The 15,635-nt window shown below is 38.8% G+C and overlaps 1 protein-coding gene across 2 annotated transcripts in view; it reads left to right on the forward strand.

Annotated features, from left to right (window-relative positions):
• The window catches only part of Slc26a7 (solute carrier family 26 member 7), a 121,421-nt gene that overhangs the window by 68,143 nt on the left and 37,643 nt on the right, over positions 1-15,635 (forward strand). For both annotated transcript variants that reach the window (XM_031366572.1, XM_031366573.1), the window contains exons 6-9: positions 5,718-5,870; positions 9,859-9,941; positions 11,934-12,081; positions 14,562-14,675. In XM_031366572.1, coding sequence (XP_031222432.1) covers positions 5,718-5,870; positions 9,859-9,941; positions 11,934-12,081; positions 14,562-14,675 — 498 coding nt within the window. The remainder of the gene's footprint in view (positions 1-5,717; positions 5,871-9,858; positions 9,942-11,933; positions 12,082-14,561; positions 14,676-15,635) is intronic.

The raw sequence follows: 15,635 nt of genomic DNA on the forward strand, positions 1-15,635 counted from the left end.
GTATCTTTTGGGTATATGCCCAGGAGTGGTATAGCTGGGTCCTCCAGTAGAACTATGTCCAATTTCTATGAGACCTTTAAAGAAGACCTAATACCAATACTCTTCAGACTATTCCACAAAATAGAAACAGAAGGTATACTACCCATTTTATTCTATGAAGCCTCGATTATGCTTATACCTAAACCACACAAAGACCAAATGAAAAAAGAGAACTTCAGACCAATCTCCTTTATGAACATTGATGCAAAAATACTCAATAAAATTCTTGCCAGCTGAATCCAAGAACACATCAAAACGATCATTCACTGTGAGGTTGTTTTCTTAAGAACACAACAACCTGGAAATGTTTTTATGACCTCTATACAATGATAAAGAAAGTAGAACCCATCCTTGATTAAAGAACTACTAGAGTAGATTTATGTAGCAATTTTTGTTGACAGATTCACAGGCAATGAGGATCCAGTTGATAAATACTATCCATGTTGTCCATGAGGGGAGATGTGAAGTCAGGTAGGTGGATACACACACAGACAGACAAACAAGAATCTCATGTAGTTTGTTAATGAAAAATGGGTTATTGCTTGAAAGAAGTCATGTGATAGGGTGGATGGAGGAACTCGTACTTAAGGTAGTAATTCCCTTTTTCCAGATAAAATGACTTTCATGGAAACATGGAGAGCAAAGAGAGATCCATCTATGGACACAAGCTTGGCATGATGGAGGGGCAGACAAACTAGCTCTTTTCTTAAACTCCTTTTAAGTGGAAGTCAGAAATTTTGTGATCCTTTTCTTCAACTCTTACATCTTGTTTACAAGACGGATCCCAAAGCTCTGCAGGCTTTTGCCAATTCTAGCAGTATTCAGCTAGATGGGATCTTCGGTAAACTCTGTTCGTTATGAGGCTTTATAGCAGTTATGTGATCAAAACACTTTGATGAGTTGTACTTATTTTAATAGACATTCTCCCAAAAATGTAGGGAAAGTCACTATTTTCAGACATATAGTTTTGTACAGAGATCATGCCAAATGCATTTTCTGTTACAAAGTCAGCACATGTAATAAGCATGTATGAGTGTTGGCATTATTGCCCTCTGGAAACAGTCCTGGCCTTGTGGTTGGTGACTAACTCAAAATCATATATTTAAAATTAAGACCCATAGATCGACAGTTATTAGTTTGTACCTACTATTCAAATAGAGTGCTGACACATAGCAAAATATTCTGGGTTTACTGTCACTTAGCTGTTTCCCTAGTGAAATGCAACCTTTTTCATGACAGATCCTTAGTACAGAGATCAGACAGGCATAATCAATGTATGAAAGGTTTTATGTGTTTCATTTTGCATGGAAGGATTTATTCAGGTGTTGTTTGTGGTCCTTTTGTAGGTAGTCCAGAAATACTAGCAAAAGTGATTATTAATGTTGTTTTTATACTTTAAAATATTTTAATCAACTTTTTCTCTTATATATTTTATTGTAGTAACCAGTATGCTAGGAAAGGAGATATTTTTGAGTAATGAGTATTTCCAGTTGACTGACTATTGAAAAAAAAACAGCCCATTATAATTTTACCATCTGCTGATGTTTTCTAAGCATTTTCTAACATTGTTGTCTTGTGTCATGAAGATTTATGTAGATGCTGTGGCATTTTCTTCTGCACGCGTGTGTCCCTATACAGGGTCTTAGAATCCGAGTCATAATTGTGCAATGAAAACAACTGAGTGGGTGTGGCTCCAAGGAAACATTTTCCTTTTTAGTTAACTAATACTATGAGGTTTTTCTGCCTTCAATTTTCTTTATTATACAATTTTAGTTCTTAAACATCTGATTCTTTAGATCAAGTTAGGTTACTTGGAATTTACTATGGTGGTAATTTTAATGTTCTTCTCATTGCTTCCCACTAAATAGAACCTCAGTAAGCATGAGTGGATGCAAACATAACTAGAAACCCATCCCAGACTTAGCTCAAGTTTTCACTGTGAGAACAGAAGGCATCTTTATATGGCTCAGCCTTTCCTGGTTCAGATTCTTACTCATGTTCCACTGTATCCCATTCAGAGGTTTGTCATTACTTTTTGTCATATTCATACAGAATATTAAGTCAACAATGCTACTTGAATATCTGATTTCAGATATTATTCAAAGAATTGAGAATCCATCATTGAAAAAAATAGACAAAATTATGAAAAATGGCCAACTCAGCTAAAACATGAGAGAGAGTGTGTGTGTGTGTGTGTGTATGTATGTGTAAAAGTAACTATGCAGAGTTTCAGAAACTTTATCACATCTAAATAAATTAAATGTAGCAATGTGTATGCAGATAAGTAATTTTCATTCTCTGAATTGCCTTAAAATGGATTTGTTTATGTATATAAGTATTTCCAGTTTATGTCAAATAATAAACTAGTATGATATTCTCAGAAGTGCTGAACTGATTTATTAAGTGGGTCAGTCAGTTCTTATGAACTTGGTGATTCATTGTGCACATAATTGCTGTTGTTTCTCTCTCAACTCCGAGAAGCCATTGATGAGCATCTTTAGGAATTGTTTGTTTCTTTGTTCTTTTGTTTGTTTGAGAAAGGATTTCTCTATGTAGCCTTGGCTGTCCTGGAACTCATTCTGTAGACCAGACTGGCCTTGAGCTCAGAGATCAGCCTGCCTTTGCCTATTGAGTGCTGGGATTAAAGGTATGTGTCACCAGTACCCAGCTCTAGGAAGTTTTATTAACTGGTGGAGAGGGTGTGTACCAGCATATCAAGACAACTGGACCTACGGTAGGAGGAATGGACCTACGGTAGGAGGAATGGACCTACGGTAGGAGGAAGGTAGCATGTATTGCTGAGTGATCATTTAGAAAGGCCCGTGTCTGTCCTTACCTCCAGCTCGGCAACGTCTGCATGGACCACTCATATTCCATAAGCTGATTTAGCTTGTGACTTCTTGAAGTGGGTCCACATGACAGTCATTAGGACTCCTCCCAGCCTCTCCTCTATTTGTGTTCTTCATGCTCTGAGTTCTTGTTTTAATGAGTCTTTGCCCACTCACCCCCCATGTTCTTCTGGAGCATCTTGTAAGACATGCTTTGTTTGACGAGCTCTCATTTAATCCAGACAGACAATAAAACCCTGGAAGGGGGTCTCATTCCTTTCATTCTGGGGTGGTCATTTGTATCACTGCAAACACATGTTCTCAAAATGCACATTACATAAAAATCTGGTATGGATTGGGAGCTTCATTGTCATGGCATACTTTTAATCTCCTGGGGAAAGGCGTAAAGAATAATTTAAGTGCTTTAAGACATTTGGATGATTGGCTCTTTGGGAAGAATAGTCTCAATAATATTCCCAATTATCCTCAAACCACGGGACAGAGACATGTATTTTGAAAATAAAATTCTTGACACTCTGTATATGCCCATCCTTATTAGAATGTATCACACTGAGAAAAACTATACTGATGAATTTTTTAAAAAACGTAACTAATTTAATTCAAATTTTATTTGAAACGCATGGGTGTTTTGCCTGCGTGTATATCTGTGCACCATGCACCCACAGTGCCTGCAGTGGACTGAGAAGGGCGTTGTATTTTTCTGAAATTGGAGTGACAGCCAGTTCTAAACTGGCATGCAGTGCTTGGACTCAAACTTGGGTCTTCTGAAAGAGCAATCAGTGCCTTTAACTACTGAGTCACCTCTCTGGTCTCCTGACTTTGGAGTTCTATCTTGGGCTTTGAGTCATTGGTAAATAAAAAAAAAAAAAAAAAATAGACCCAGTTTCTTCACTTGCAGTGACACTGTGAACAGTTTTCATCATAATGCCAAGCGACAGATAGGAAAAGTAATATCTATATCTCACATGATGATTATTGTGTAGTGGTGAATTCTCTTATGAGCAGAACTGTTTAAGTATAGTGTGGTGGACAGTAATGAGTAGAACCACCTGTTCCATGTTCTGTGATACATTTCTAAATGTATCAGGTTACACATGGGTGGTTTGCTGCTATTATTATTGCTGTTGTTGTTGTTTTATCTGTAAGTTAAAGTGCACTTTGAACAATCTGACATTACCTCAGTTGTTCTCACCCAGTGAAGCTTCACTGCATTTTTTTTGACAAAATTATTAGAATATTTGTGATCATGCTCAGTATATACAATTGATGTATGTCCAAGAAGGCTGAGGAGACGCATGAGTATATGTACATGCAAAATCAAATTAAAAAATATTCAAATTTGGTTGCTTAATATCAAATGCTTATAGAGAGCCAAGTTTAGATTTAGGTTAGCTATTTACACTCTTCAGAATTCCTTAAATTATACCCTGTCTCTTTATGCCAGCATACCTGTCAGGTAAGCAAGCACCCACAAGAATTTATATTATTGAGCAAAATATTTCTGACACTTAGTTGAATGAATACAAACTCTCAACTTTATCCATGCAGAGTTTTAATTTTATTCTTTTCCTTGACTTTTCTCTTGAAATTTATTTTTTTTGCCAACTGGAGTCACAACATTGAGCATCTAATATGAATGTGCTATTAGCATACCTTCTTCATAGTTACCAACAAATTGTTTGATGTTAGCATATTTTCATTTGCTTGTGTGTGTGTGTGTGTGTGTGTGTGTGTGTGTGTTGGTGAGAGCACAGGCATCTGGAGATCAGAGGACAGTATCTATCTCTGTCCTATTTTCTGAGACAGGGTCTCTCACTGAATCTGGAGATCAGGAATGCATCCAGGCTGTCTGTCCAGTATGCTCCAGAGACCTTTATGTCTCCATCTTTCTAGTGCTCAGGTTATAGCCCATGCCATTGCTCAAGCTTTCTGACATGAGTTCTGAGCTATTGAACTCAGCACTGTGAGAGCCATCTTCCTGTCCTATGTTGGTTTCATGACCATAAGTTCTCAGAAGTCATGTACTCCCTCCACCACATTTGATGCTCTGAGTCATTTAAATGTGACCTTAATGCAAAATATGTCCGCAGACTTCTTTCACCTTTTCGTATCTATAGCCTGTTCAGTTCTTGTTTCCTGGTTTAGGAAGGGCCACACTCATTGCTCACACATTCAGTTATATACTTCCATCCAAACTGTGTGATTAGCATCTTGTTGTACTAGTTGATTAATTTAATAGCAACCCCTACAATGCATTGTAAAGTCTGTGAGTACTAAGATTGTTTCTGCTTTGTACACCACTGCCAAACTAGTATTGTCCTGAGTGAGTGGTGATAGACTAATAAATGACCAGTAACTGAGAATGTGGTAATAGGTTACAGTAAGCCAAGTGCCTGATAGCAATTAAATACCAGCCTTTGACTTGTGTGTGTATGTGTGTGTGTGTTTGTTCTATTAAGTTTAAAAACTGTGGTAGATATCAAAAGATGAGGCCCCTCTTGCCTTTTCACATGCCAAGGAAGGAGCCAGGAAAGTGACTCTCTTCTCTAGTGTCTTGTGTAAGAAGAGTCAAACCTTGACTTTGATGGAAGAATCCAGGACAAAGAAGCTTAATGCATGAAAATACAGGTTTTCCCTTCCTGTATTTATTTTTCTCCCTATCTTTGCATCATCCAGTCACTAGGAGTTGTTTGGTTTTTGTTGTTGTTGTTTGCTGTTTGTTTTGTTTTTTTTTGTTTTAATACAGCATCAGCGAGTTTACTTAGGGTCAGACTTAGATGCTGGTGTTGGCTGGGCCACCCTGATTTTGCTCCTTTCTCATTCCTGTAGATTTATGCGTATGTTTTTGAGAACATCAAGTCTGTCCAGCTGGAAGCACTGCTCTTATCCTTGCTGAGCATCATTGTCCTTGTTCTCGTTAAAGAGCTGAATGAACAGTTTAAAAGAAAAATTAAAGTTGTTCTTCCTGTCGACTTAGTTTTGGTAAGTATGCAATCAGCAAAGCTTAGCTGCTTTCAGGAAAGGGGCATAATCTACAGAGGCTTACTCTATTTTCTACAGTAACCCACAGCCATTCCTGTGTCTCATTAATGAAAGGCTAATTTGCGTGGATATACATTAATGTAAGAACAGGAAACATTTTGAGTCAACATTTTCAAAAAGGAAGGACACATGTTTTCAATTTATATAACATTTCTCATATGCTTTTGATTTTTTATAAAAATAAGAGAAGATATCGCCTGAGATCTTCTAAGGGACATGTCTAAGAGTGAGTTCTAAGTAATACCGGATATGATCTGACGCAATGAAATCAAATATGATAACCTGTGCTATTGCCACAGCACCTCTGTGACACATGTAGAACTCTTATCTGACATAGTCATTAGTGATTGGAAGGTTTGTTGATATTTCTATTCCTAAACTAGTTTTACCTCTATGAAATAAAAACACTCAGGATTTTCATTGTCCAGGGCTGTTTCTTTGAAATATGTTTGTGACTGGAAAATTACATCATATCTTGCTTCTAAAGATGAAGTTTTAAGAGCTTTCCCAGGAACTCTTAATAAAGGATCACACCGACACAACCACAGCCCGCCAACTTACGTGTCCTTAATAAGCTTTAGTTTTTTTAATGCTATTTCCTTGTATTATTCATATACAATATAAATAAATGGTTTTTAAATAACTTCATCAACTGAATTTTTTATAGCAAGATCCAAAATCTGCCATCTTACCTCAAAGTTCTGAAGGGATTAAGAAATGCTGGTTGCATCTTGGAAAGTTATATGAAAAGTTTTATAAAACCAACATTTCAAAATAACCTCTGGGAGACAGGCCCCTAATCTAGTCATAAGGAAACTGATATTTTTCTGAAAAATTGGTAAGAATCATTTCAAAAGTGGCAGATATTCTTGATATGGCATGTGTTTTCCAGACCCTGGGCAAACGCACCAATGCAGGACAAAGTACTTGAAAACTACAGAACAACAACAACAAAAAAAATTAAAGCCAGTTCCAGTCTTTGTTTTGCTTTGTTCCTTTTTTACCTTGACTTTACTTGGTTGATGACCTTGAAACGTATATTAAGATAGAGAATTCTACTCCTATAAGTTGAGGGGATTTGGTAGCATGAGATGCATTCTAGGCTGTTCTTTCTCCACTCACTCCAGCATCATCCTACTCATGACACTGAGCCAGTGTCAGACGTTGACCATGTTCACTGTACCATCCCAACTACCCATCGGCCTCCCATGGGTTACTCTGGTATGGAAGATCCCCTGTAACCAGGCAAGATGCTGTGTAAGCACTGAATGATAGATATCTGAGTAGCTGTAGCATAGACAGAGGAGAAGCTAGGGTAGATTTGATTTGGGCACCTATTCTTTATCCTCTAAAGCTTTCCATGTATAGGGAATGAAACAGTTGAAGGAGGGCCAGTTAGAACTATCTCTAGCATTCTGGACAGAATTCCTTCTTGTCCATGTCTAAGGGCAGGCTAGTCTAGGAAACCCATAATGGTAACAAAATACGTACTACAGAGGAACTGGTGACCTCAACAGACAAAGAAATCATGTTAAACAAATACAGCAAAAAATCAGGGTGCTGTCTCATTGACTTAGACTACTCATATAACACTTTGATATTTATGTAATCATCGTTTGAACTTTCTTTTGTTAAACCTAAAGTAATATTTTGCTTCTTAAGCCCATTTCATGTTTTAGAAGCTTTTTAAAATGAGTTCAGTTAAATTAAACAAAAGGCATAGTTAGGAATATAAGTACAAAAGTTGCTTTTTTACTATTAAGCATCTGATTGTTAGATGCTCTTTATTTGATAGTGTAATTTTGAAGTGCTCTTACTCTGATCATGTATATGGACAATTTGTACTTTATGTATATGATTGATGTATCTCTTTTAAGAAGGTAAGCCACTTAAAGTTGCTTTTGTTATTTCACTTCTATTTGTCCTCAGAAAACTTCTCAAGACTCATTTTAGGTGATACAACTAGTTTTCACTTTACAGGTTATCATTATATAGTAGCTCAATTTGGTAGTATTTTTCAACATTTGTATTTAATATCTCAAATATATTTTAACCATAGCCCAACACAGTGGGTCATGAAATTATATAGTAATAGACCAGAAGAACTGACATAAACTGTAAACTGTATTAATCAGCATCTCTTCAAAGCAACCTGAAATCTCAAAAGGGCTCAACCTATATTCTCCAGGAAGCAGAAATTCACATGCTGTAAAGAAGGGATCTCAGGTCAGACAACCTGAAAATCCCATAGCTAGTAAAAACATTAGTGCATGAAAGAATGTGACCATGGGTGAGAAACACTCAGGCATCCTGGTCAGTGTAACACAGGCTGACCTGGCTGTGATGTGTGCTGGATCATGATTGTGTTGCTGAGGGAAGAGCTCCCTGGTTAAGTGCTTAAACATGAGGACTAGAGTTCCTATACCCAGAACCCTTAGAAATGGCACCCAGACTACCTGTTATCCCAGCCCTGGAAGATGGATCCCCAGGGCAGACTGGCTATCAAACTAGCCATATATAGGAGATCTAGGTTTGATTGAGAGGCCCCATCTCATTGAATATGGATGAATAGCAATCATGAATGAGTCCAGACATCAATTTTGGTCTTTTATGTGAACATGAACCCATGTGCATTTGCACACACGCAATCCTTTGGCAAGTATATATACATGGATGTAACACTTACACAAGCGCACACAAGCGCGCGCGCGCGCACACACACACACACACAGAGAGAGAGAGAGAGAGAAAAGAGAGAGAGAGAGACAGACAGACAGACAAACTGTGATTGTAGACCAAGCAAGTGACCTTACTCGAATATCTCAATAACATCGAAGTAGGATATCTGAACCTCTTTGAAGGCTTTCTGAAAGTCATTTGTCCTATCAGGTTGGGAGCTGGAATGGCTTACTTCATTAAAGAGATTAGGCCCCAAATTAAAAACAAATTAAGGAGGTTGTAAATCAGCATTTACTACTAGCCAAGTAAGAATATTGTATAGTACTTCATCCTCTTGAGAGGTTGTTCTCATGGAGAGAAAAATAAGTTCTTACAAAGGACCCCTTCATTTCATGAGAGAAACCATAGGCTGAGTTTCAGTGCTTATACTCACATATGCGTGCACACACACACACACACACACACACACACACAAACATGCATATACACATCACTATATTTTGTATCTTTTGTGCCTTCAAAACTTGACATAATTGGGTGGGTACAAAGCAAAATGTTAGAAAACCCATGCACTGCAAATACTGCACGTTGACAGATCAGGAATGTGCTGAGCTTTAGAAGTATAATTTAGAATTGTACTTGACAAGTGGTGGGTGATGGTCCATACTGTAGACCTGTATGTATGGACTTAGATCAGTGTGGCAGTATAATACCGTGTTTAAGGTTTAACTATCGGATCAAAATCACTGACATATCTGTTGTCTTGGTCATTTTGCATTCTTTTGTATTGGAACATTCCAAATCTTTTTTCCTAGGGTTTTAAAAATACATGATAATTTTAATCATGCTTAAAATCATTTAATCATTTAAAAGCATGGTTGATTTATATCATCACCAATGATATATATTTATTGAACTATGCTATAGGACTCCAGAAGTTCCTAGCCAAGTTCAGCCATGCCTGTTAACCACCTTCTCTCTACCCCTCTCCCTATTTTTCTCTTTTTCTTTTGGATATTGTGTCTTACTGTATATCCTAGCTTGTTCTCAAATTCCAGATATGTCTGTCCTGACATCCTGAGTGCTAGAATTATAGACATCGAACATTCATTCCTGACTTAACTTTTAGTATTTCATTAGTAATCGTGGGACGCATAATATGTACTTTTAAGCATCTTTATGCATTTGAAAGTTAGATAGTAATATGTGTATATATATATTTGTTTCTTTTTCCAATGCAACCGTTCAGATCATTGCTGCCTCCTTTGCTTGCTATTGTACCAACATGGAAAACACATACGGATTAGAAGTAGTTGGGCACATTCCAAGCGGGTAATGTAATCTTTCTTTTAATATGTGTTTATCTGAGTGTTTGTTTTTTGATGTTGAAAGGGCCTAGGCCTGGGTGGGAATGGATTTAATTTCTTTTTGTGGTTTTATGAGGCAAAATTCTAATTGATTTTTATTATGAATGACAAAAACCAACATGTGGAGAAAAGCAGTAATTTTCTAAGTTATAAGCTAACCTGTTATTAAATAAGAATGTAATTGGTTTATGCAGCATTGCTTCAAGTAAAAGATTCAAAAGCATTTACAAAGATATGGCTTGAAAAATAATGGAGGTTGCTAAATTTGCCAGTGCCTGGGTCTGGCCTACCTTAATTGCTCAGCCACACTTGTTCTTGTGGCCATTTTTATTACTTAAGTTATGATAAACACAAACATGCATCCTGAGGAACTGGGATCCAGAAGGCCTGCGAAGAGCAGTAGAGTCAGGTAAGATGGCCTGGCTCCCCGCTTCTCTCCAGTCTCCTCCAGACTTCAAGAGAATATGTTACATGGTCTACACTGGGAAGCAACAAAAGTTGCCGACAAAGCAGGCTGACAAGCTATTGCAGAGAAGAACAAATACCTTGTGAGTTCATAACTTCCTTATAGGCTGAATAAAATGGACAGAGACAAAGTCTAATTTTGAGACAAAGTTAGAATTGTTGGGTCCTTTGTATTTTGTTTTTCATCTCCTTAAAGTGAAGGAATAGTAGAAAAATTCCCAGAAACAAAACAAACCAAAAGAAAAAAAGGTTAATTAAAAAAAAAAAATCCTCTGTGTTGGTTGGCCTGTTTAGACACAGACAAAGGAGGGGTCCCTAAATCCCTTTCCTAAGGGTCCCTCTGCTTCTTCTTGGAAAGCCAGTTGTTTCTTCTTCAGTCCAGGTGTTGTTATTAATCACATTTTGTTTTAATGAACTAGAAGTTTGATTTCTTCACTTCAAGTTTTGTATAAAATGTATATTCACAGTATTTGGGGAACAAAGCATACAGAGCACTCAGAGACAACTCCTCCTCCTTCTACTCCTGTTCATATTCTCGTCTGAGAATCCCATTGAAGGAACTGCAGGAAGGCATGGCTTAGAAAACTTCTCCTTGTAACCTTCCTCCAAACATTTTCTCATCTCTACGGTGGTTGTGGTATACTTGACTTGGTGTTGCTGAGAAAATTAAATGAAACAATTAATGAGAAAGAGTCCATGTCCCACTCATACACTAGAGAATAAGACAGAAACCAGTATGAAATAACTCCCCCCTTTCCTTTATTTTTACCACAGGAATTCTTTCAGGGGTTGGGGTAAGTCTCCCAGCATGACAAGGAATACGTAAATGGTCATTTGGCTTACATGCTTTTCAAGGGACAATAAGACATAATGGCTGGGTATTATCTGAGAAATGCTTTAAAGACGTCTTTGAAATGAAGCTAAGTGTGGTCTATTTTGCAACAGAGAGGAGATGAGATCTTCCTTCATGTTTTCCTTAGTGTATGGAAGGCATGATTAACTGTCTCATGAAAGGATTGAGTTAAAAGTGTAATTACCATAATGAAGTCCATGGCGTATTTGGAGATTAGTCGACAGTAAGCTAGTGTTTGCCTGAAACGCTGCAGCATTCAAGGGAGGAAATATGGTTCCAGTAGTGGCCAAATAAATATTTGGAAAGGTTCAAATGAAAGAAGACCCAGATATGCTTTTGTTTCCTACAAGAAACTCTTGTCAAGTCAGAATTCTGCGGTATGACCTGAATTCCCTGGGTGTGAGTGTCAGTTAGATAGATGCATGGGGCTCTCCTTGTGGTATTTCTTACAATTTTTCATTTCTGCTAAATAATATTGAAGATATAGGGCTTTTCAGGGCAAGACCACTTAGTTTTCTCTTAGGGGTTTCACTTAACTCTTTGTCAACTTCAGAAACACCGCTGCAGTAGATTTCATGGCAAGTTCCTATAGAAACAACTGGAAGGTTCATGACTTCAATATAGTCTTTCTCTCCATAGGATTCCTCCTCCCCGTGCTCCCCCAATGAACATCCTCTCTGCAGTGCTCACTGAAGCTTTCGGAGTTGCACTTGTAGGCTACGTGGCCTCGCTGGCTCTTGCACAAGGATCTGCCAAGAAGTTCAAATATTCAGTTGATGACAACCAGGTGGAGTGTGCCCCCAGCCCCTCTCTAGCCAGGGGCTTTCATTATTCTGTGGACTCTCAGATACTGAAAATGTCAAATGTTTGAAAATACAACTTTTCTAAATGTGTAGCCAACATAGGCAGAGCAAGACAGGAAGGTCTCTGAGTCACTCACAGGAAGCCGAGAATCTAGCTTTCAGAGCGTATAGTGTATTAATTTCGACATTCCGTCTTTTTATCTGTATGCTTGTCAGAGGATACAGTCTTTGTTTCCACTGTGTGGGTCCTTGGATTGAACTCACATCAGCAGGTTTGGTAGCAAGTGCCTTTACCCACTGAATCATCTCACTGACCCTTCTAATACATTTTTAAAGAAACACACATACACATTCATGCTCTTTCGTTTGGTTTTAGGAGAGAATCCAAGGGTATTTATCATTTCATGATAGATAACTTTGAAAGCTTAGGGATTTCAAAGTGGAACACTAATAATTACTCTTCTTACTAAGACCCTTCAGAATGTGAAGTTTTGTTCCTACATACGTAAGAGTGCATGCACAACCTGTTTACTGAACCTACTCTCCCAGTGTCTTCTTCATGCCCCAGGGCCTTGAACCTGAACAGAAGCTGCAGTAGACTGCCGACTAGTACAGAGTTACCTGCACATAGAATTCACATTGAAGTTTGAGGACCTCAGTTTCTCTCTGTGCATATGCCTATTAAGCTCCACTATCGGGGCCAGGGATAAAATAGTAACCAACACAGATAAATGGTTTCATCCACTCAGAAACTCCCAAGGTTTCCCTTCTTTGATGCTCAAGTTACAGACCTTGTTACCATGGCTTTCAAGGCTCTATGTGTGTGGGATTCCATTTCTTATCTAGTCTCATAAGATACGTCCTAACCATACTCTCTATCTCTCCTTTAAACTCACTAGTCAAGATTCTGGCTGGGAAATCCATACTCACAGCTCCATTTCCTCAGAATTCTGTCCCCTCCCATTTCTAGATAACTGCCTTATTCAGATACTCACTTCATAGGAAGACTTCTGTTGACCAAACTCTCAAACCCAGCTCTCTCCACACCCTTCTCCATTTGCTTTCTAGCTTTGTCTATTTGCTATCTACATTTTCTTACCAGAACCACAACTCTCTGAGGCCAGAGATATCATTTATAGGAACTGATACCAATAGGGGTAGGCAAAGTATTAGGAAGATTTTTTTCACTTATCCAGAAAAAACGTGATGACTGGACCAGGTCCTGGTGAGGAAGGACACACGTGGATGGGCACTGGACTGTACCCATGTGCATGGAAAGAGTCATGGATAACTGTCCAGTTGGGGCCTAGACTTGAAATGATGTGATTAGGATGGTAGAAATTTATAGAATAGTGCCTTAGTCAGGGTTTCTATCCCACAAAATGTCATGACCAAGAAGCAGGTCAGGGAGGAAAGGGTTTATTCAGCTTACACTTCCACATTGCTCTTCATCAGCAAAGGAAGTCAGGACTGGAACTCAAGCAGGTCAGGAAGCAGGAGCTGATGCAGAGGCCATGGAGGGATGTTACTTACTACCTATTTCCCCTGGTTTGCTCAGCTTGCCAGGGCTACCAGCTGAGGGATGGCACCACCCACAGTGAGTCCTCCCTCTCTTGATCACTAATTGAGAAAATGCCTTACAGCTGGATCTCATGGAGGCATTTCCTCAAGGGAGGCTCCTTTCTCTGTGATAACTCCAGCCTGTGTCAAATTGACATACGAAACCAGCCAGTACAAGTACTTACTGATTTCCCATTAGCCATCAAATGTTGATGACAAATAGATTGGATGTAGCAATCTGGAGTTAAGAAGAGTAGTCTAAGCTGAGGATTTGAGAGTTGCCAGGGTGTGTTTGGACAGTTAAGATCTAGACAGACAATAGAAAGCATCCCACTGTTGCGATTGATTAGAGAACAAAAGAAACCGAGAAGTGACAGCTGGAGAGATAGAGGCAGGCTTGGAAAGGGTGGGGTCCAAGAAGCCCATTGAAGGGACCTCTTAAGAAGTAGAGAATGAGCAACTGTGTGAAATGCTTCTTTATACTAGGTAAGCAAAGCAGTCGCCATTGGAGTTGGTAAGGCAGAGGTCACTGAGGAAAGGGTGGGAATAAAATCCCAACTGGGAACACTTAGACGATAGATAGGAATGGGCAATGTGGCAATGGGGCAATGGAAATCATGAATTAGAATCTCTTCACGAGCTAATTATGAGAGTTGAGTGATGTGCTTAGAATAGCTTTGGAGGATTGCAAGCAGACTGTGCAGGTTAGGTAGTTTTATTATAAACTATTACATCTTAGCTGGTGTGGGCAATAGTAGCTGAGCATAAACAAGCTTCATTTTTTTTTTTTTTTTTTTTTTTTTTTTTTTTTTTTTTTTTTTTTTTTTTTTATGAATTGTACTTGGGACCATAGAAAAGGATTTTGATAAAGAAATGTTCCATTCTTCCATAACTAATCTTGCAGGAATTTTTGGCCCATGGCCTCAGCAACGTGATCCCTTCATTTCTCTTCTGCATCCCAAGTGCTGCAGCCATGGGAAGGACCGCTGGTCTGTACAGCACGGGCTCGAAGACACAGGTAACAACTATTCTGCAGGGAAAGGGGGGCTGCGGGGTGTCACTCTTTCCCTATTAAGCCTTGAAAACATTGCTGATTCGCATTTTCTAAGCAGCTTCTAGAAGCCCTCCCTCCTTTCCTCTCCTACTCCCTCCATCCTGTTATGACTCCCCTATTTTTCGTATTTTTCCCATCAATGATGACTTTTCCACAGGCTCAATGATTCAAAGAGCAAACTGCTGCATTCCATACCCACACTGGCTTTATTAGCAATCTTGAAGCCAGAGCACCCTCTAGTGGTATTTTAGTTAATCTAAACAGTCTGCATGACTTTTCATTCTTTTTTTCTTTCTTTTTTTTTTTTTGATATTTTCTTTATTTACACGTAAATTTCTCCTTTCCCAGTTTCCCTTCCAAAAAACAAACAAACAAATAAAACAACAAGAACAAACCCCTGTTGCCTCCCCCCTCCCTATGCATGCCACCCGACCCTCTCCCACTTATTGGCCCTGGCATTCCCCTACACTGGGGCACAGAACTTCACAGGGCCAAGGGCCTCTCCTCCTATTGAAGATCGAATTTGCAATCCTCTACTTTACACATGCTGCCAGAACAATCAGACCCACCATGTGCAGCCCTTGGTTGGTGTTTGAGACCCTGGGAGCTCTGAGGGTACTAGTTAGTTCATATTGTTGTTTGTCCTAAGGGGCTGCAAACCCCTCAGCTCCATAGGTCCTTTCTCTAACTCCTTCATTGAGGACTGTGTACTCAATTCAATGGATGGCTGTGAGCCTCTACGTCTGTATTAGTCAGGTACTGTCAGAGCCTCTCAAGAGATAGCTATATTTAGGCTGGCTTGTCCTTCCTTCAGTCTCTGCTCCATAGTTAATCTCTGCAACTCCTTCCATGGATAATGGGACCTCATAAAGTTGCAAAGCTTCTGTAAGGCAAAAGACACTGTCAATAGACACTGTCAACAAA

The sequence above is a fragment of the Mastomys coucha genome, unplaced genomic scaffold (assembly GCF_008632895.1).
Source record: "Mastomys coucha isolate ucsf_1 unplaced genomic scaffold, UCSF_Mcou_1 pScaffold14, whole genome shotgun sequence".
Classification (NCBI taxonomy): domain Eukaryota; kingdom Metazoa; phylum Chordata; class Mammalia; order Rodentia; family Muridae; genus Mastomys; species Mastomys coucha.